Source organism: Siniperca chuatsi, linkage group LG5 (genome assembly GCF_020085105.1).
Source record: "Siniperca chuatsi isolate FFG_IHB_CAS linkage group LG5, ASM2008510v1, whole genome shotgun sequence".
NCBI classification, from domain to species: Eukaryota; Metazoa; Chordata; class Actinopteri; order Centrarchiformes; family Sinipercidae; genus Siniperca; species Siniperca chuatsi.
The window spans coordinates 29,256,085-29,277,306 of record NC_058046.1 but is presented as its reverse complement, the minus strand read 5'-3'; the positions used below and the strand labels follow the sequence as shown (position 1 = coordinate 29,277,306).

General features: G+C 39.0%; 1 protein-coding gene across 2 annotated transcripts in view; it reads right to left on the bottom strand.

Annotated features, from left to right (window-relative positions):
• Nucleotides 1-12,841, bottom strand: part of srrm4 (serine/arginine repetitive matrix 4) — a 67,642-nt gene extending 54,801 nt beyond the window's left edge. For both annotated transcript variants that reach the window (XM_044196961.1, XM_044196962.1), the window contains exon 1: nucleotides 11,989-12,841. In XM_044196961.1, the coding sequence (XP_044052896.1) occupies nucleotides 11,989-12,191 (203 nt within the window). In that variant the 5' untranslated portion in view covers nucleotides 12,192-12,841. The remainder of the gene's footprint in view (nucleotides 1-11,988) is intronic.
• Between the last annotated feature and the right edge of the window lie 8,381 nt (nucleotides 12,842-21,222).

The following is a 21,222-nucleotide window of genomic DNA, read 5'->3' as shown; positions in this document are numbered from 1 at the left end:
AAGCTGCTTGTTGCTGGACACACTCCTAACAATCCACACTATGTGTTTTTTCACACAACACATTTCTGTATGAGACAAAATGAAAGAAACGAAAGTTTTTTTTAGCCTGTGTCAGCTTTAACCTTGCTGTACTGGTTCTTCTTCAATGTCAGAAAAGTACACAATATCTTCTTTTAAAGCCTTTGAACAAGGTTAAGCTATGCAGCAGCCACAAGAAAGAACTGAAGTATTTGAGACATCTGTCTGTATGTGTTACTCACATCCCCAAATAAAGTCGAGTAGCCAGAACATTACAAGGCCAAAGCTCATCGAGATAAGAAACCCCTAATTGGCTTTGAAAGACTAAAGCTAGTGGTTCTTGACAGTTTCTGTAAAAAAACACAGACCCTCAGAGTCTGTGTCAACCAAACTACTGAGAAAATATTTAATGTTTTACAGGACGGGTCTTTACATTTCAGAGATATTTTACGCATTGATAATGATTCCTTGCCTTTGTGTGTCCATCTGTTCCATTTATTCTTACAGAGTCTGCACTCAGCAAACTGACAAAATGACAAGTGCACACACATCTTGTGAACAAGCAACACAATTTATTATGTTAATGGACTTAAATGCCATGAGTCTTTTTAAATGTCAGTGCGCTCGATTTTAACATAAAGTAAGTGCAACCAGGTGCAGAACAGATCCATACTGCTCTAGTTCAGTCTAGATTTGTATACATGAACAGTTCATTATTAATTATTAAACTATTAAACTAATTCAGGCGTAAAAACTTGAGCTCAAACAAAATTGGTTCACCCTTCTCTTCCACTGGAGCAGAAAATTTCTCTTTACAGAATGACAGATTACATTATTTCCTTATGTTTTACTGATGCTGACTGAGCATTTAAATCTTTGCACACAGCTTTAATAAAATATATTTTGGTATCTTAGCGTCACTGTCAACGCTCCAAGTCGGAAAGTAGACTGACTAAACTACTTTAGTAAAATTTAGAAGCACTGATACTTGAAGTAGGATTCATTACCTTTTCTGCTTGTTCTATGGCATCTCAGAGGCAATTATTCTATCTTCTACTCCACTGCATTTACACTTTACAGGTGTCAAAGTGGCAAAGCACATGATGAGCTTATAAAATATGAAGCATAGTTAAATGTTTAAATTGGTGACAGACAGAAATATGCTGACATTTTTTTTAATTTTCAGTCTCTTAGCCAAATGAGTCTATTTCTGTGCTGAGTGCTTTAATCACTTTATTTGTATGCCTTGAAATACTTGCGTATTAAATGACATTACACTGCAAGGAACTGTTCTCCACAATGACTATATTTACTTTCAATACATGATTACATTTTAGTTCTAATATGTACTATTACTTTGAAAAATTCTTAATGGAGGACATTTGAAGTTTAATGCAGAGATAATGTAAAGTATTCCTCAGATGACGATTTTAATATAGTATACAGTAGCTCAGGACATGATTAGGAGGAAACCATTAAAAAGGAGCTGTAATGCAGGTTATTTTTTTATATTTTATTTTCTATTTTTGATGCAGATATTTAATAATATTTAATTTAATTTAATATTAATTAAATAAGTGTGCACTCTAAGCTCTATTAAGAAGTAACAGCAGAGGTTACTAAATATTTGATTAAAAAAAAACATGATTAGAGTATCATCCATTCAAGTCTGACACCGGTAACACCTGCACCTCAGTACAGCAATGAAAGAATGTGTGGGATGTGGAGAAGTCAAAGACATGCCTAGACAGATGATCAGATACCTGGATCATCATACAGGTATACGAATAACCAGGATACTTATGTTCCAAACATTGTATTCTGGATATGAACCAGTATAAGATGCAAAACAGGGATACTAGTGTGACTTAAGTTGAATTAAACTAAAATATCATTAAGTTAATTGGCTATAAAAAGGTCATGGGTGCCAGTTGATGTCTGGCCCAGCGCACCAAAATGGCCAGAAACGGGCGTGCCCCCATCATGTTGTCATTGCACTTGACCTTTAGATTTGTAAGCAAAGTTTTTTCCCAAAACTTGGGAATTATTCTGCATCAAAATGTTGCACATTAAAATTTGCTACTCAGGATATGAGACTTCACAGTCGCCAGCAGCTGCAAGAGAAAGGCAGTGTGAGGCATTTTATTCATAGAGGTGGACCACAGGCTGGGAACTGTGATCCCTGAGGGGAAATTTCACAGCAGCTCTGAGGAAAGGGTTAACTCTCAGCTCTTTGCTCTCATCTTTGAAAATGCTGCTGCTGCTGTTCAGCTCTGGAGGAATTATCATGTTGAACCCCCCTATGGCGCAATGTGTGTCCATCTCCATATGTTCTGTATGTGCATGCCCATATATATCCATGTGTTGAGGTAGGCACCTGCACATGCAAGCAGTTGGTGCGCATGAATTCTGTTATATATTTGTTCCTATAAGGACCAAATATCTTCACAAGAAGTGAGAAAGAAATCCTCCAAAGTGAGGTCCTCACTTCCTCAAGGTTTGTTATTATTATGCTTATTATATTAGATTATATTGTGATGAGGGTTAAGGTTCAGGTTAAGGTGAAAGTCTACTCGCTGCTAAGAAATAAATGAATACTGGCAGGCTTATACAGACCAACATGTACATTTGAAGAATAAAAATGTGCTGCAATGACTCCAAATCTTTGCAGAATCAATATTTGTCTTCTGACAAAGTGTCTCTATTTACTTTTTAGTCAACTGTTTTTGTTTCAGCTGCTAACGTTTAATCATCAATTCTTCAAAATGTCTTGCTCAACAAATTAATGGTTGTCTGTGTCTTTATGATGGATTCAAACTGCTTCTAAAGTCTCACATTTACCCAAGCTGTCTTTGTCGCTCTTTCACAGCAGCCAATGTTGTTATTCTGAGTTTATGTCATTTCTATTTATGTTTTTCTAGGTTACAGCCACCTCTTTATATTGTCTTCATGTTGTTTTACTCTCCATGGCAAGCAGACAGTGAACAATAAGAAACTGCAACAATTGCACACAGATATGTGAGTTCATGTGTTGATTCTGTTTAGGCATGTTCCTCTTCATTGCTAGCATGTTGATGCCTTTAGGGGTTTGGATGCACTAAACCACTGAATACAGTAATAATAATGCATACAGTATACAGTGTATGTGTGTGTAAACATAGGGATTCAGGACAACTCCATCCTTTCATTCATAACCCCAAACAAGCACACAACCATACATCTTTCATGAAGTGTGTATGTGAGACAAAAAAAAAAGAGATTGGCTGGATTCAAATATCAAAGACCCTTTTGAGTTTCCCATTCACAGAGACTTGCTCGCTTTCAGGCACAGCCGTTGTTACTTATCATGCTTAGGCTATATCAAACATCCATCACAAGGTAGCACTCAAGTGCAGCATATGGTTTCCCAGAATCAATAGGTGTGTCATTAAAGCTAAACTAATTTGTCACAGTGTTAGGTTGAGCCTTTGTGACGCAGAGACAAGAGTGAAATTTGGAAATGTCAAAGTGAGCTTTACAAGCCAGAAATATCACCTTTTGAAGTAATTGTTGAATAACTGGCATTTATCAATAACACATTCAACCCCGGCCCTTGATACATTACGGTCATTTTGTGCTGCGGACCAGTGAATGTCTTTCTTAGTTTACCTTTAATGTGCTGCTGTTCTGGCTGTCAGTTTTTTGGGCCAGTTGATAAAGTGAACAAATCCTTTCACTGAATCCTACACTAAATAATACACAATTGTTATACATTAAGACAAAATAAGTATCACAACAAATGGTACAATAGTACGCTGCAGGTAAAGAGAAATATGGATGGTCGCAGTGTTGCTAATTGGAACATTAGAAGCAACCTGACTTGCCTCTGCCTTCACTGTACACTACATGACAGCATCACTTAATTTCCACTGAAAACCAGCTTCAAGTATGTATGATAGCATGTCTTGTGAGTGAAAGTGATGGCTAAAGAAGGATTTTTTTTCTTTTTTCTCCTTAAGCCTGTGTGAGAAACACAATGCTGCTCCATTAAAGCAAGACTATGTAAGATTTGAAAGAAGAAATAACAATAATAAATTACAAATGAGAAGTTAAATTCTTAAGCAATAAAAAACGCTCAATACAACACACTCAATTGTTTTGTTGTTAACAGTCTTATAAGTCTTAGCTTCTGCATCACACTGTCCTTTTTCCAACACCACGATTGGCAGAGGTTGTCCAATCTTGTTTTTAGCATTTAAGGAATATTGGCAAATCAGTTCTTTTTTAGAACTTCAGAGACACTGAATCAAACATACTTTTATTTCTTCACAGTTAGATTACTGTAATGGTCTCCTAACAAGCATAAATCAGAAAACAATTCACATATTGTACAGAATGCTGCAGCTAGACTACTAACAAAAACCAAGAAGAGAGAGCATATTACTCCCCTTTTAATGTCTCTGCATTGGTGACCAGTTTGTACTATGCATGTTTGAATGTATGAATGTTTATGGTTAACTTTTCTCACGCATTCATTTATGACTTTGTATGTGTATTTTTTCTTTTTTCCTAGTAAAGTACTTTGTAAACTCTGGTTTTAATAAGTGCCATATAAATAAACTTAAATATGAGCTTTATTATTATCTCGGTTTCCTTAAATGCACTACTACATGCTGTGACAGTGTTATCCGGTGTTAATCATGAGACACTGGTTTGATTCAAATGGATTAGCCGTGCAGAGATCAATGCCGAATATAACTCCACTCCACCAATTAGTATCTCTGTAACAGCTCCTATTCCTGTGACATATAAAATGCATCCCGTTGTAAAACACACTGGAACCGTGCATCAAGTGGTTAAGTCACTAACACTGGTTTGATTCAAACGGATTGGCTACGCAGGAATCAATATCAAATGTAAATCCATTTCAGTGATAAGATTCCTGCTTGGGGAGTCGGCATCATCTCCTACTCTCTTGTCAGCATGCCTCAGCAGCTGCATCCTGGGCGCTCTGAGTAATATGACACAGACACAGAGAGGGCGAGTTAACACACACTGAAAAGATACTGTGAGAAGGAAGGAGAGAGATACTGATGTGAGGAGAGGGAGACAAGTCGGGTAAAGATACTCAGCGATGAAGAGAGCAGAAGCACAGACAGAAAGATATATAACGGCAGACAAACCCCTCATCCAACACTAAATCATGTTTGTCATTCTCACAGAGAGAGATGCTTCGTCCCAGGGGCAGCTCTGACTGCTACTCCTTGATGTTTTTGAGACTCTATATCCTGTATTCATTTATTCCCACGCTCAAAACATTTTAATGACTGTATTTGTAGATGATTTCCAGCGTGCTTTAGCATAGACGTGGCCATAAGCTAAACATATTTTGAAGAGAAAACAAAGGTGAACGGTAAAATTATTACCTAAACTGTTCATTCACCACAGTTTACAAAACAAGTTCCAAGTTCAACTACTTACTATACTTGTAAAAGTTGTGTACACACACACAGTTTTCCTGTGCAATGGGGGACTATAGAGTGGCAAAGTGGTAAATAAAACAATACCTATGAGCCTCAGCAGTACCAAATTCAAAAGCTTCGTTGTTGCAGATGAGAACAAAACAAATTAAAGTAATCCAAATTAATCCAAAATTGACCCAGAATCCAAAAGTGAATTCACTTAAGCTGCAGATTGTAATGTAAGTTTTCACAACAGCGTAATATTTAGCTTTATCTGCTGCTAATAGTGAACATAACAGATTTTTGAGCTTGGTGATTGGATGTCTGTTAGAGAAATGCACCTTGGGAAACGTAGTTAATATCTTATCTTTTTCTTATCTTAAAAGGTTTTTTGAATTTTTATCAAAGACCTAGATATTTCCTAACACAGTTGTTCATACTTGGTTCTAATGTTTCAACGAGGAGACTTTCGTGCAGGTCCAAGCCATAGAAGAGCTCCAACTGTCAGTCACCTAACACTGACTTTTACTTCCAAAACCAGGGGTCCTCAAAGTACTCTATTACTGTCATTTTGGGTACACTCACTTTCAGTTTTACCTCAAACTAAAGTAGTTAAGATAATATGGCATGTTTACAACCTGTCTGATCTTCTGAATTCATGTGTTTTCTTTCCCTGTCAGACTTGCAATATTGCACTGGCAATGTTGTTGTATTCCCAGATTTCAGCTATTAACTTAGTGAGTACAGTGTTATCATAACTCATAGAATGACCAAAGTTATGAAAATAACACCCAAACTGCAATAAACCTGATTTATCCTTCAATATAATGCTATGGTTTTAACAGTATATGTTGCAGAATTTTAGATAAAATTGCACCTGTTAAAGACATTACAACGTAAACCCTCTCCCTAGCTAAATGATCACATTAAAAGAAAGTGCAGGAAAGCAGAAATAATTTGGAAAAAAGGTAAACTTAATGACTCTTTATTTTACCCTCAGAAGTCTAATGAAAATCTTTCCATCTAGCGTTAAACAAGCAAGGAATACATATTTTCCCCTCCTGATTGCCCCTAAACGCCACAATCACAGGGTTTTACTTCAGCACACTGATTCAGCGATCAGCCCTCCTCTTACCCAGTTCCCTGAAGTCACCACAGCAAAATGTGAAGAGTTCTTCAATCACTTTATCAATAAAACAAACGAGACCAGGACACAAATTTCTCCTCCATCATGTGCAATATACACCTCTCCTGACCCAGTTCCTTTGTTCATTCATTTTGAATTGATCGGTTCATCAACCTTGGAAAAAATAGTCGCTTCCATGAAATCCTCTTCCTGCTCTCTAGATTTCTTAAGATCTGTTTTTCACACCATTGAACCAAATATTATTTCCATTATTAACTGTTATCTTTCAATTGGCACTTTCCCATGTAGTTTTAAGCATTCAATTGTCCAGCCTTTGCTGAAAAAGTCCACCATCGACCCATTGGTTTTAAATAATTTTGCGCCTATTTCAAAGCTTCGGTTTTCATCAAAGAGTTTAAAAAAACATTTATAATCAATTAATTTATGAACAACAATAGCATTTTTGAAAAATTCCAATCTGGCTTTCATTCCTTTCAAAGCACTAAAACCACACTAATTAAAGTGACCAATGATTCGCTGCTCTCTGCCGACATCGGTTACTGTTCTGTTTTAATCCTGTTTGATTTGAGTTCTGCACTTGACACTGTTGACCACTCAATTTTAACCAATTGTTCGCAAAAATGGGTCAGTATCAAGGACATGGCCCTTGATTGGTTTTGCTCCTACCTTTGTGATAGGAGTATCACTTGGTGAAATTGGGAGGACCTCATCCACGCCTGCCCCCCTTACATGTGGTGTCCCCCAAAAGTCAATTTCAGGTCCTCTTTTACTTTCCATTTACATGCTGCGATTGGGCCACATATTTCAAAAACACCATATTGATTTTCATCTGTATGCTGATGACACACAGCTGTATGTTTCCCTTAAACCTGGTGAGACTCCTCAGCTGTATTTCTAAACTCAAGAGCTAGATGGCACAGAACTTTCTGCATCTAAATGAATCAAAATCTGTCAGCCTTCTCTCTCAGCTCCTCTACAGTCCAAACGTGGTTGTTTATCATCTAATATAAAATGAGTCTGCTCGCAATTTAGGAGTTGTATTGACTCAAATCTATCATTTAACAACCAAGTATCCAGAGTGGTATAATCATGCTTCCTTCAGCTGAGGACAGCATCTAAATTAAATCATTTCAAAACAGCTGCAGATCTTGAGAAAGTAATCCATGCCTTTATTTCCTCTTTCTTGGACGACTGTAATTCTCTTTACTCCGATGTCAACCATAAGTCAACTACTAGCCTTCAATGCAGTAAAAATGCTGCTGCCAGGCTTTTAACAAACCCTATGAAATCAGATCACATCACTCCCATTCTTGCATCTTTGACTGGCTCCCTGTGAGTTTTAGAATTGATTTTAAGATTTTGCTTATAACTTTTAAGGCTTTGCATGGACAGGCTTTGGAACTCCCTGCCCAGCTATCTCAGCCTAGCTGTAACTCTGTAGCGTCTCTTAAATCACATCATAAAGGCAGAATAAGTAGGATTTTCTTAAAAAATAATGTATAGACTCCCTCTCAATCATCAGTTATGACCAACTAGAAGTTTGTGGTGTCTTTATCTACAGAGACCCTGCCCTCTGTCTGTATCTTTTTAGTTTCTTATTAGCTTGCTGTGTTCAGGACGTTTCTGGGCGTCAACCTTGGGGCAGTGGTGTGTAGCTCCCAGCCAATAACAGCGCGCAGGCTGTGAGGTCGCGACATCGCTGTCTCTGACTCTCCTCTGCTCTGTCTGTGTGCAGGGCTGTTTGTCTGTTTGACCGAGGGCGGTGCTGAGCTTCACTCACATGCAGTGCAGAGAGGCCACAGAGCGAACAGGATGAAGCCTGGCTTTGGTTGCATTTAATGTGGCTCCTTCCCGCAGGGTTGTGCAGAGGTGTGGGCGATTTTATTTATGCTTTAGAACGTAACCGGCGAGAAACAATCAGAAAATAAAGTGTTATTCCTCTGATTCACTGCTTTGTTCTCGCCAACGTCGCTCCCTCTCTTCATTCATTCTCTAGCTCTCTCTCTTGCCCGTTGAGATGGGAAGCAGGGGCCAACTTTGAATCGTGTGATTGCAAACAGCAACCAGAAAATCCTACTTATTCTGCCTTTAAACCTCACTTATCGGATAGCCTTTTTTTTTTTTTTTAATTGAAGCTATGTCTGTATCCTGTTTTGGTCTTATTTTTCAATGCTCCTCATTCTTTTACTGTTATATTCTGTGCTTTTAAATTCTTCTTGTAATGTGATTCATTTAGAATTTTTACTGTTTACTCTGTTCGTTTTACTATTAAAGCACTCTGTAACTCAGTTTAGAAAAGGGCTATATAAATAAAGTTATTATTAATATTAATTCAGTAAAACAGCTCTGCAGTAAGTATTCTTATAATGATCCATTTCTGATGAGACCGTTTCAAAGATGTGTTGATTTGACTTTATGGTAATTTTTCAGGCTGTAGTTGGATTGCACTGCATTCTATTCTGAAGTGTTCCTGTTATTTTGTCCACCCCGCTGTATATTCCCACTGGTGCTGTCAGTGTACAAGCCCCTCCAAACCCTTTTCCTCTCTTCCTCGTTAAACCAGCATCTGCTGAGGTAAGAGGCCTAAAACCCCCTACCACACACACACACACACACACACACACACACACACACACACTTTCCCCCCTCCTTTGCATTGCATTCTCTCGAGCCTGCCATCTGCCACAGAGTTGGACAAGACCCCACTAACACCCCACACACACACACACACACACACACACACACACACACCCTCACTTCAAACCCTTGCAATTGCTGGAAAACATTTCCAGTACAGATGCACATGAATGCACACACAGACACACACAAACACACTGACACACACACTACACAACCCAAAGTTAGCCAGGCTGAATATTTAATGAGGAGCCCCCCATGAACAAAACAGCTTGCAGGGTCATAATGGTTTCGAGCGAAGCCCCACCCCACTGCACAGAGCCAGTGAACTCCTCCCCTCCACTGTGTGACTGGCCTGAAGAGGAGGAGACAGGGAGGACAGAGAGGGGAGGACAGAGGGAGAACAACAAACTAATTACTCCTCTGTGGCTCTATTGCCCCTCCAGCATTTTCATTTCAGGAGAGAGAAGGAGGAGAACAGAAAGGAAAAGCAAGGATGGTGATAAGAGAAAAAAGACCTGTGCTGATTGAACATGAAACATCTCCCTGTGGCTCCCCCTCTGTCTCCTCTCTTCGTTCCCTCTCTGCTTGTTGTACATAATGTCCCCTCACTTTCACTGCAATTGTTCATCACCCCTCAGTTATCCACAGTGAATAATGATGTTTCCTCTTGGAGAGAAAGAGGCAGAGGAGCAAGCCTAAGGCCATGCATTCTGATGGTCTAAGCATTCTCCAGTCACACTCTGCTCGGGCAAAATCAACAGTACAGCAGGGAGGGAGGGAGGACTCCCTGAGCCGCCTCCTGCATCCATATTCTCTTGGTGTTGTGTTGTGTTTGTTGTGTTTTACTCATTATTTACAGTCTGTATTACCCACAAGTCCCTCTGCATTTCACCCTCCTGCAAATATACACAGAGGTGGGGCGAGAGAGGAAGAGGGGCCGACGTAGACGCTGCTGTCGTCTTTCACAAACAGACCCGGACGAATTAGCAACATTATGTCTGCTCTCTGGGGATGTTCCCTCCCGCCTGCCCCTGCCATGCTGCCATCATCGTCACTGTCACCCGGACGGAGTCCGTGGAGGGGGGCAAAGCAACTTGGAGAGGAGAGCTTCCTTCCAAGAGAAGATGAAGCTGAAGAGACAGTTGGGCCCTGGTCCAGAGTCTCCGGCTACTTGAAAAAGGCTGCTCAGTTCATGGCAGCCAGCCACATTACATTTCATTTTTTGTGGGTTCATTTGTTTTGTTTCTAATTTTGTTTTTTTGCCAGTTTCTCCAAAATGATTAGAATATATCGTCTGTACCAGGCTATGGTTGACTGATGGGGTGCAGTTATTTGGTTAGATCGTTAAAATGGGGCACAATGAAAAAAGGGCATATTTGGTCATATTCTTGCAATAAAGTGTTTTTTTTTGGTCATATCCTACAAGCTAATAAAATCCTTTATAACCAGGCCATGTGCAGCATTATGGTCCTGCTGTAATAGAACCCATTAAAGACACATTATCTGGTTCAGTGTGTCTTTCCGCTGCCTGTGCTGATGTAGGATGAAATGGGCCATTCTAATCCTCATTAACATAGCTAATTTCACATAAGAGAAAGTTGATAGTGGGTGTCAAAACCATTCAAAGGTCACCCAAGCAAGCTACATCGTTTGATATGTAAGTACGCATGTGCAAATGTGTATATCTGTAAGTGTGGTTGTGTAAATGTTCTACCTATTTGAACATTTATTAGGTGTTCTGTTACATATAATGTCACTATTGTGTAGTGTTTGACAAATAAGCACAGCAGGCAGAACAGTGCATGATAAAATAGATAAAGTTGTCAAAACCAGCAGATGATGGTTGGCTGTGCACACAGGAGCTGATGGGATAAAAAGAAGGGATAAGGAGGAGAAAGGGCAACAGATATTCAGCCTTCCCTCTGAGGCTGTAAGGGCTACAGCTAACCTTTGGTCAGAGGGATGAAACAGGGGGAACAAACGTGTGACATGTTGCTCCTTCAACAGACACTGGCACAAGGCCATGTCGCAGGGGGACGAGGGGACAAGTCTGACATTAGAGGCATGACCATGCTGCCACATGACCTTTAAAAAGGGGACAATTTAATTTTATTACAATTTTAAGACGAAATGCATATATACATATAACTGTTGTTTCGACAACATTTATTTGACTGTATATCAAGGGAGTAGCAGGTTCTAACAACATGTTAAAATATAGTAACTGAAATGCTGTTGAAACAAGGGTTATATGCCACTTAGACATCTAAAATAATTACTTTACCCAAAAGCATGGTCTTTGGGGTTAGACTGACTTTGGGAGGTATAAGCAACTTGTTCTTTGTGTGACGTGAAGAAACACCAAATCTGAATTTCTAAAAGAAATATCTTACGATAAATGCTAGAACCTTTGGGAATTGAATGTCTTGTATGCTAGTGTCCTGGCATGTGCACACAACAAGGATACCTACTGTAAGTGACACAAAAGATGGCTACAGTGGTTCTGGCACCAATAAATTGTTGATAAACAAACATCAGTGTCCTTATTAGCAATCACTCCACAACCACTTGCTGATGTTTTGTATAAACAACCATGTGTTGCAATGGAGAGTTACTAAACAGAAGCTTGGCAATCTTTGACAACTCTCACTGAAGCAGCTGGATAGCAAACACATTTCAAATGTGGAGAAAAACACAAGATGTGTTTGTTCTTTGATCGCTATTAGAAAGTATGGAACTCACTTGGTCACCCTCCTGTGGGCGGTGATGCTGGCCACGATGACACTCTCCGGTCTCGGCGTGGCCACAGCCTTGAAAGTCCCCTTCCAAAACTTCTCAAAGAGCTGCTTCTCTTCCAGCTGGTGGAAGCCGGCAGTGCTGCCCTGCAACCCCAGGGATGGAGAGGGGCCACTGGGGCCGAGCTGGAGCGAACACGGGGGCTGCATCTGTGGTACTTGGTCTCCAAACCAAACCAATAGTCTACACACTCATGGAAACACACACACTCACGCTGGTTGTTGCTCAGGAGCTGTCCAAGTACTGAATCAAACCGCGGAAAGCGTAGCAACTGTTTTGCACGTCTTCTCCTCTCACAGCAGCGGGTCAATGTGTCAGCGCGTCTGTCTGCTCCTGGCTCTTGAGCAGGAGCGTGGGGAGAGGGACAAAAGCTGACCCTCTCCAACTGGCGGCTGGGTATTGTTCTCCCAGATGAGGGAAGGAGGGGTGGGGGAGATTTTGTTTCTCTCTCCGCCTCTCCTCCTCTGTCACATCTGCTGCTTTTTGGGACGGGGTCTGGGTCGGGGTTGGGAATCGGAGCACTCCTTTCTCCAGTGTGCTCCGGTCGGCAGCTTCACACAGAATTAGGCATCACTCGCAAGAGACGGAGCGTGTTTCAGTCCTGAGGAGTGAGAGACCAAGTGGTTTTCTTGTTGCTGGAGTGCAATGTTTTGGTGTAGAGATGATGGTATGCCTACGCACACCGGCTCAAGGCTGACCGGGTATCAAAGCAAGTGTTGCGGCGAGTCTGAGGGCAGGCGTGAATGTGCGTTGGAGAGTGTGTGAGTGAAAATCGAGAGAGGAGCTCAGCTGAGAGCAGCTTGTTTTGTGTCTCTCAGCTTGTGACGTCAAAGTTGGGGGCTGGACGCTGGGGAGAGGGACACCTTCTGTCATCCTCTCTCTCTCTCTCTCTGTGTAACACTTGACTCACTCTAACATAGCCTTGATTAGGATCCTGATGTATGGCAGCATCAGTTTCTCTTTCTTTCTCCCTTCATTCCTTCCTCTCTCTTTCCTCCTTCAGCCCTTCTTTCCTTTTTTTCCTCTTCTTCCCTTCCTTTTATCATTTCTTTCTTTCAGTAAATACTAGAGCTACAGCAACTATTTTGCTAATCGATCTTTTTAAGCAAAAACTTGTGAAACATTCTCTGGTTCCCACTTCTTCAATGTGAGGATTTGCTGCTTTCCTCTGTTTTTGTTTATCATTGTAAATTGATTATCTTTGGGTTTTGGACTGTTTTTGACAGCAAGACATTTGTAGACGTTACCTTTGGCTCTGGGAAACTGTGACATGTTTTCTTTACTATTTTCTGACATTTAAAAGCCAAACAATGAATCAATATTGAAAATAAGTTACAGCCCTGCAAATTCACTTTTGAAAACAAATAAGCCTTGCTTGAATGAGGATTCAAGGTTTTTTAGGTGTTCTCAATAAATGATAGAATTGTTGTCCTTTGTCTAAATTGAAATCACTTGCTTTTATTGTTTACATTTTCTTTACTTGTGCACTATGAGTTTACATAGAGTGGACAAAATAATGTAGACAAAATAACAGAAATACAGAAACTCCTCTCTTTTGTGAGTGACACAAGTCAAATCTACAGCTACAGCTACGTCCAGCTTTTTCCAAACTTACATCTTCCAGTGAACCTTTCTGTGATGTGTTATATATTGTTGTTCATTACTGCTTTGTGATGTGTTACCTTTTTGAACCTACATTTTCAGTTTCATGAATGAGTTGTATTTATTGAGCAAGTGTTGTAAAGGATGGTAAGATATTGTAAGGTGCTGCTGTTCTCTATCCCCTGAATATGTGATTATGGATATGTCTATTCTACATATAGTCTGCAATATGTTGTAAACTCTGTCAGTCTTTCTCTCTTTCTTGTCCTCTTTCCTCTCTCTTTCTTCTCTCTCTCTCTCTCTCTCGCACACACGCACACACACACACACACACACACACACTCAGTGACTTGGACAAAAGGCTGAGTAAATCAGCATAACAAAAGGCCTGCTCAGTGAGGACCAGCCGGAGCATGTGGCTGACACAAACCTCCCCCAGGGGTTTCAGCTTTTCCCTGCCATCGGATACCTCCTCCTCTCCTCTCCAGTCTGCTTCTACACGACACATAACACAGAGCAACAGCTCAGCAATCTCCACCCCAACCCTCCCCCCCCCTTTTCCTCTCCTTTTCTTCACTCTGTCTCTAATGCTGCATATCATTGGCTCCTTGCTACTGCTTTAACGCATGGAACTCTGCTTGGAAATCTTGGGAGGGATTATGTACTACTACAGGGATGCCACCTGTTTAGGCTACAACAGACACCGTGTGTAATACTTAACAGGATAAATACTATTTATTCACTTTTGGAATTGCTTGCACACTGTCACATGAGACAGCAAACCGAGCTGATATATTGACAGACTTAATGTAGAACAAGTTCACTTTTGCTACTGTAATATGCTTTCTGCAGAGGCAGAGGTGTAAAATAGGGTACACGCTCAAATATTTCCAAGCAATTTATGATTACTTTTCAAAATACTAATCTGTGATATTTTCATATATATACACTTTTTAGATGTCTATTTTGTCTCTATGTCACTGACTGAAACAAAAACAATTCTACCTACATTCAGTTCATATCAGCTTTTACACAACATTTGCTCTTCTAAAGCTTTTACGATTATGTCTGTGTTTTATGCTCTCTTTGAAAGATAATTGCTTGTAAGACTACACAGATCTGTGGTTTCCCTGTTTTAACCCATTAGCTCTGAATTGAACTACAAATCACACTCAATGTCAGTTGATTTGTAATTGAATTCCAATTTTCCAGACAGCTATTGGCTTCCATTCATTTCAGGATACTATGAAAATCAACCTTCAAACCACCATAATGAATGATTAACCATCTTTCTTATTTAATGATCATGTGGTGTGTGCAGAAGTTGTGAGCAGGACAATTCTCAAAACTGTCATGGATGATGCATTCAAGGACTCTGTGGCACTTTGGGAAGTGGTTGTTGACTTTTCATTATCGATTTATCTACCAACAATTATTAGTTTATTTGGCCTATACAATGCCAAAAAAAAAAAAAAATACAAAAAATGCCGCTCATAAGTTCCTGGAACCAGAACTGCTTGTTTAGTTAAAAAAAGTTGATGAACACAGCAACAGAAACTTTCCCCAACAGTTATTTCAATTTTGATGGATTACGTATTTCAAGCTAGTTTCTCTGCTAGTTAATTTTTTATGGATTATTAAAATGAATTGACACCACTGGCTGCATAAAAGATGTGGTATTAGAGTGGATTTAAACTTTTAACTTAGCGGTTACGCAGTCAGCACTGCAGATAAACAAGGGGAAGACCAAATGCATGACCATATGCTGGATTCAGCTTCTCTAATGTGGCAGGTTGTTGGTTTCTCTGTATTCTGTCTTTCTAAATGGAATATCTTTGGGCTTTTGGTTGGACAAAACAAGCAATCTAAAGACAACACCTTGGGCTGTGATCGGCATTTTGCATTCTTTTTGACATTTCATAAACCAAGCAATTAAATGAAATGGTTTAATGAAAAATAATCCACAGATTAATCAATTTGGGTGAATAATTCATCATTCAGCCCAGGTAGAATAAATGTTTTTTTAATCAAGGCGCACAATTGTCATTTCATAATGCACACAGACCAGTCGACCTCCAGACAGGTATGGATATTAGGGACTTTGTTGGGACGACAACTGTTAAAGGGGGGAGGAGTGTCACTGAATGCAGAACGCCACTTTATTTAAGCAGTGTGATTTATGGTAAACTTTATATTGTGAACTTTATAATAATTTTTAACGGTGTGATTTTTAATAATGTTGCTGTGCGCTATGGGAGCGATGGGCAAATGATTGAATGGTTTGCTGTGTCACAGTGGGCATGTGTTGTTTACCTGTGAGAAACACTGTAATTAGAGCATGACATGACCTGCTAATGTAAGACATATCCGCCAAGTGATGCTACTACAACAATCAATGGTGGAAATTTGGCGAAGAACTATGAATACATTTCTACATCACAGTCATATGGCGTGACAGCGAAGTATAAATTTTGCTTTCATCTAAAAAGTTATGATATTCTGTGGAAGCATAATAAAAACTACATATTCTTTAGATGAAATGATGCAAACTACTATTATAGTCCTTTAATTTGTTTTTCTTCACACATGCTGAATGCTGATGGCAAATACATTGCTCTGGATGACTTGGACATTTCTATATATGAGGATCAGTGCACTACTGTGTTTTTATACAGGATGAAACAGTCCCATCATACCACAATTTTCCCTAGCTGTGCGTGTGAACAAGGTGTCATAAACATGTTTTCACACACTGTATAGACAACACTGTCATGCAAACTTCTTTTTCCCCTGATGAGAAGTTGTAGGCGTGGGCAGGAATTAATATCTCTCCTTGCTAATAGGTATGCATAAAGACATAGCACGGTACCTCGTCTGGATTAATAATGCATATATTAGCTGATAACATGAAACCTTGATGTATAACAACGGCAGCCACCTAATGATAAGTGGCTGCTTCATCAGTGTGCTTTGCATAAAGATGGAGCAGAGGCACTCTTGAATCAAACCAGAGGGCAGAGACGAGCCAGTCTAGCAAAACAGAATATGTTTCATTTATGGTGGGGAATATCAAACAGCTGTTTCTGCCATGAGATGAAGTCGAGGTTATATTGGGGGGCTGTGCCGAGGGCAATGGGGTGGACTTCCTCCTGCTGAGTGTTTTTACGAAGTGCTTTTGCTAGCAGTGGTTTTATATGGAAAGTTGAGCTGAAGGACACAGAACTATTGTGGAAAAAGTCATTCAGCTGTGGAGAGACAATCATTTCACGTTTTAGCCTTGGTGTTTTCATGGAGAGAATTGCATCTACTGACAGTAATTGGTTTTGAAGTGTTACATGGCATCACATAAAGAAGATAATTAATACTATTCATCATAATTGATACTATTAATGTTTCTATGATAAAGGCATCACATCAATATAACATGAAAAGCTGAAATCATTTCTGATTGAGCTACTTCACATGTAGCTCTACACATCATCAACAACTTTAAGCCTATTAACAAGGCAGCTGAACAGTCCTCTGTAATTTTCTGGGTTAGCTGATACACAGCCACAGCTAAGCATGAAGTGCACCCATTCAAAGCAAATCTCAAATTAGTTGATTTTTTTTTAAATAAGAAGCAGAGGGAAAATATGAAATGCTATTGTTGGGGCTTGATGACTTTGCACTAACAGATCTAAAGCTGACACTAATTGCAGTTGTTAGAGCAGATGGATTCATCTCTTTGGATTTCTTTAAGTTGCGAATCTATTCAACAAGAAAGGGAAAAAATTGTTCAAGAATGTAATGTTCCTTTCTTTTTACCAGTGAGAGTTCAAGTCAATAAGTTTGTTTTTGTGCTAGTTCTGCTACTGATGTATAATTTGAAAGTTGTTTTTGTTCTGGTGAAACTCACATAAAATAACCCCTCCTTCAAAACACTGAGCAGGACTTTCTTTTCACTGCATTGTTTTTCATTTTCAGTTTCAGCATGCACACCTCCACATATCTTCAAGATAAATCAACTGCTGGTATTATCTGGAAATAAGCTGTCACCACAGCATTCAGGACAGCCAAGCTTACTTTTTAGAAAGTTTTGAAGAGATATGACCATAATAACGTTTCTTGGCTCTATTTTTTTCTGTAGTGTTACTGTATGTTTAGTTATAAGTTGAGGATGTAGTTGTAAACTTTATAGTTCAGCTAACGAGCACTGAAAACAAAGAACTGTGAAAATATGAAAAATGTGAAGTCTCAAAATTTGACAGTTTCTGGTTTCTGAACATTTGTGATTCATGTTATTGTCGTCACAGAATATTTAACTGAATGCTTCTGTGTCCTTTTGACTTATTTTCACTTATTTTCATCTGTCCAAGTGGGAGTGTTGCCTTAGGAAGTCCAATGCAAACACATCTCAACTCAAGCTGTACTTTACATTACTCTTTGTCTCATCATTCTCTGAGGAGAAAAGGTATGACAGATGTCAAAATGGGAAATATTAGATGAAGTTGAAGTATATTGCAATAATTTGAAAAGGCCCTTGCTTGCACAAGAAAGATAAATGATGCCATAAAAATGCCATCAGAGAAAAACACCAGTGCCGTGGGGTAAAGCAGCCTCCAGATCAGGAGGGGAGGAAGAGAAAGATTTATTAGATTTGGAATGTAGAAATGTAACGAAATGGTATGTTCGGTGTATTCAGTCAGCTTTGACAAGTATTAATTTTTGTGATGATCAAAATCCAACAACAGGTTGCAGCTGTTAAAAATGGTAATAGTATGTGGCTTGAAAGTAGCTAATATGCATTAATATGCTAAACTGACTCACATGATCTCGAGATGGCAAACTCAAAATTGTGTGATAAGAAGCTCACAGATGTTTATAGCGTCTACAATGTCACAAAGTTTTAACCAAGAATAAAATCTAAAAATATAAATATGCTATGTAGTTCTACAACACGTACTTGTCAATGTATTCCCAGAGTGACTGTGTATTGGTAGGATAACAAAATTCACAACTGATCCCAACAATGGAACATTTATTCCTTTTTCAATTCTTGTAGTCTTTCAAAAAATGTTTTAGAAAGCTGAAAAGCTGTAATCTATTTCTTGTCCATGTTGTCCATTAAATGGTTTACATCAATGAAAAGTTTATCTGTGAGTGTGACCCATTTTTCTCAGCAGATTCATACAAAATAAGAGACCTTGTGCTCAGTGAGTACTTTTGGTACTCAACCACTTGTGTAACTTAAGTAAAAGTAGTGATACCATAGTTTAAAGTAAAAGTAATGCATTCAAAAAAAGTATTAGCATCAAAATATACTTAAAGTACCAAAAGTAAAAGTACCCCTTATGCAGAATGGCTCATTTCAGAATAATGTAAAATGTAATTATATTATTGGATTATGATTGTTGATTAAATAATGTGTTCATCATTTTATTGTTAGCAGCTGGTAAAGCTGGGGCTAATTTTAATGCCTTCATATACTGTTGGGTAGCTTGTGAATTTACACCCAGGGATCAATAAAGTCTTATCCTAACCTCTAATAATTCATCATAATTTATTTTTTGATTACATGTTATATTATTAATATATATATATATATATATATTATTAATCGAAATCTGCAAATAACAAATAAATTTAATGGGAAAAAAAAAAGTACAATAGTTGCCTCTAAATTATAGTGGTGTAAATGAATAAAGTAGAAGAAAATGGAACTTCTCAAGTTAAGTACAAGTACCTCAAAATTGTACTTACAGTAACTGAGTAAATGTTACTTTCCACCACTGCTTGTGCTTTATTGTTTACAGCGTTGTCAGCAATGTCAATGATATTTGACTAGTGCTGGCTATCCGGGGCTTGATCACACCTGGACATATTTCCTTGGTGAAGATGGCTGGTGGTTGGTCTCTAAACACCTGGCAAGCCCCCTGGTTTACATCACTGATAATGTAACCATGCACTCAGATAATAAATCATAAAGGTGGTCCCTCACGTCCAGGTGACACCGACAGTTTCTGGACTAAAGTAAATCTCCTTCCAGTAAAACTTTGAGGCTCCTCTTTCAATTATAAACTACAAATGACTTTTCAAAGTAGGACCAACACATTATAGAATAAAGCCAGGCATGCACGGTTACTGTGTCGTAGGACAGCTGCCAACAAAGACACAGGCTCTTCGATTGGTTTAACGGTTTACTCAGAATCCCCTCATTAACATGTAAACCCCAAATTCTAGGTGCTTTGGCTCAGGCTGCTCAAACCTGATAAGAGATTTCATTTTCAGGCTACTGTAGTTTTGGAAAGTAAATAGACCTGGTCTGACTCTATTGTGTGTCATGGCACTGGGGGGGCCAAGGTGTGAGGAGGATATCCGATAAAGTAGAATTAACAAAGAGGAGAGTTACAAACACTGACACTGCTGTACAATGCAGCGTGGGGAGCTAATACTGTTGGTATGTTTGTTAAACTGAACAGTGTACTGTAGCATCCAAACAGACAAATAACAATACTACTATCACAATGACTTGATTTATCTTAACAATAAAATCAGTGCAGACTGACTGGAAATGTAGTGGGATCCGTTGCTTTGCAGAATCTTTCTATCAGCATATCATACATACAGAATATATAAATGGATTCCCATACCAGTTCTATCTCCCTATCAGCGCTGTCACAGAGAGAGGGGTGAATACATGTAGAAAAGTGTCTCAGCTTTAGAAACATTGGATAAAACCAGCAAAGCAGTCAATCTGGCAGTGTAATTACCCATCATGCCGTAGCTCATAGCTCCTCTTCTTCCCTCTAGGTGCATGAAGAGATAAAATAAAGATAATCCCTCACACCCAACCTAACTCTACCTTGCAGTGCTAGTTGTCACCATAGAAAGTTGGAGCTTATTGCGTGTTTAGGATAATAAAGATGTGAAAATTGGCCAATTTAAACTGTACTTTAACCAAAGAGCAAATAACAAATAGGTGGAAATCACACTGACAAAGTGAAAAGTTGAAAGGTTGCTCTATGTTTATGATGGCACATATAAATTATTCAGATTGACTTGTATTTAACAAAAGAATTATAGTTGTTGAGAGCTTTGAATGAAAAACGACTTCATACAAAAAGCACAGTGTGCACAGAGGTACCATAAGCATGATGAACTTGCGCAATAAGGCTACACAATTTACAACATGAACACCAGAGCAGCTTTTGCTAAATAAAAGAATAAAACATTTCAGGAAGACCCCTCGTTTCTCATATAGTATCCTGCATCCTCCTCCTATGATTGACATCTGCACACACTATCAGTAATCAATACATCTTATTGCCCTGATAAGCAAAGCTTGCTGTCCAGGTAAACAGATTGACAAACCCCCTGCAGCCATTAAAATGACATGACCGTCTGCATCAACCTTTTAAAAAAATATTTCCTCAGTGCCAATGACAGCAAGAACATGCCTTTGGACTGACCTTCACATACCATGTATCTTAAAGGGGACATCTTCCAGGTGTGCTCAGAACACCTTTTTTGACCAAGCACGTTTGCAGCAGCAATAATCAAAAGAGTGTAAAGGTGTAAAGAGTACTGAAATATCCC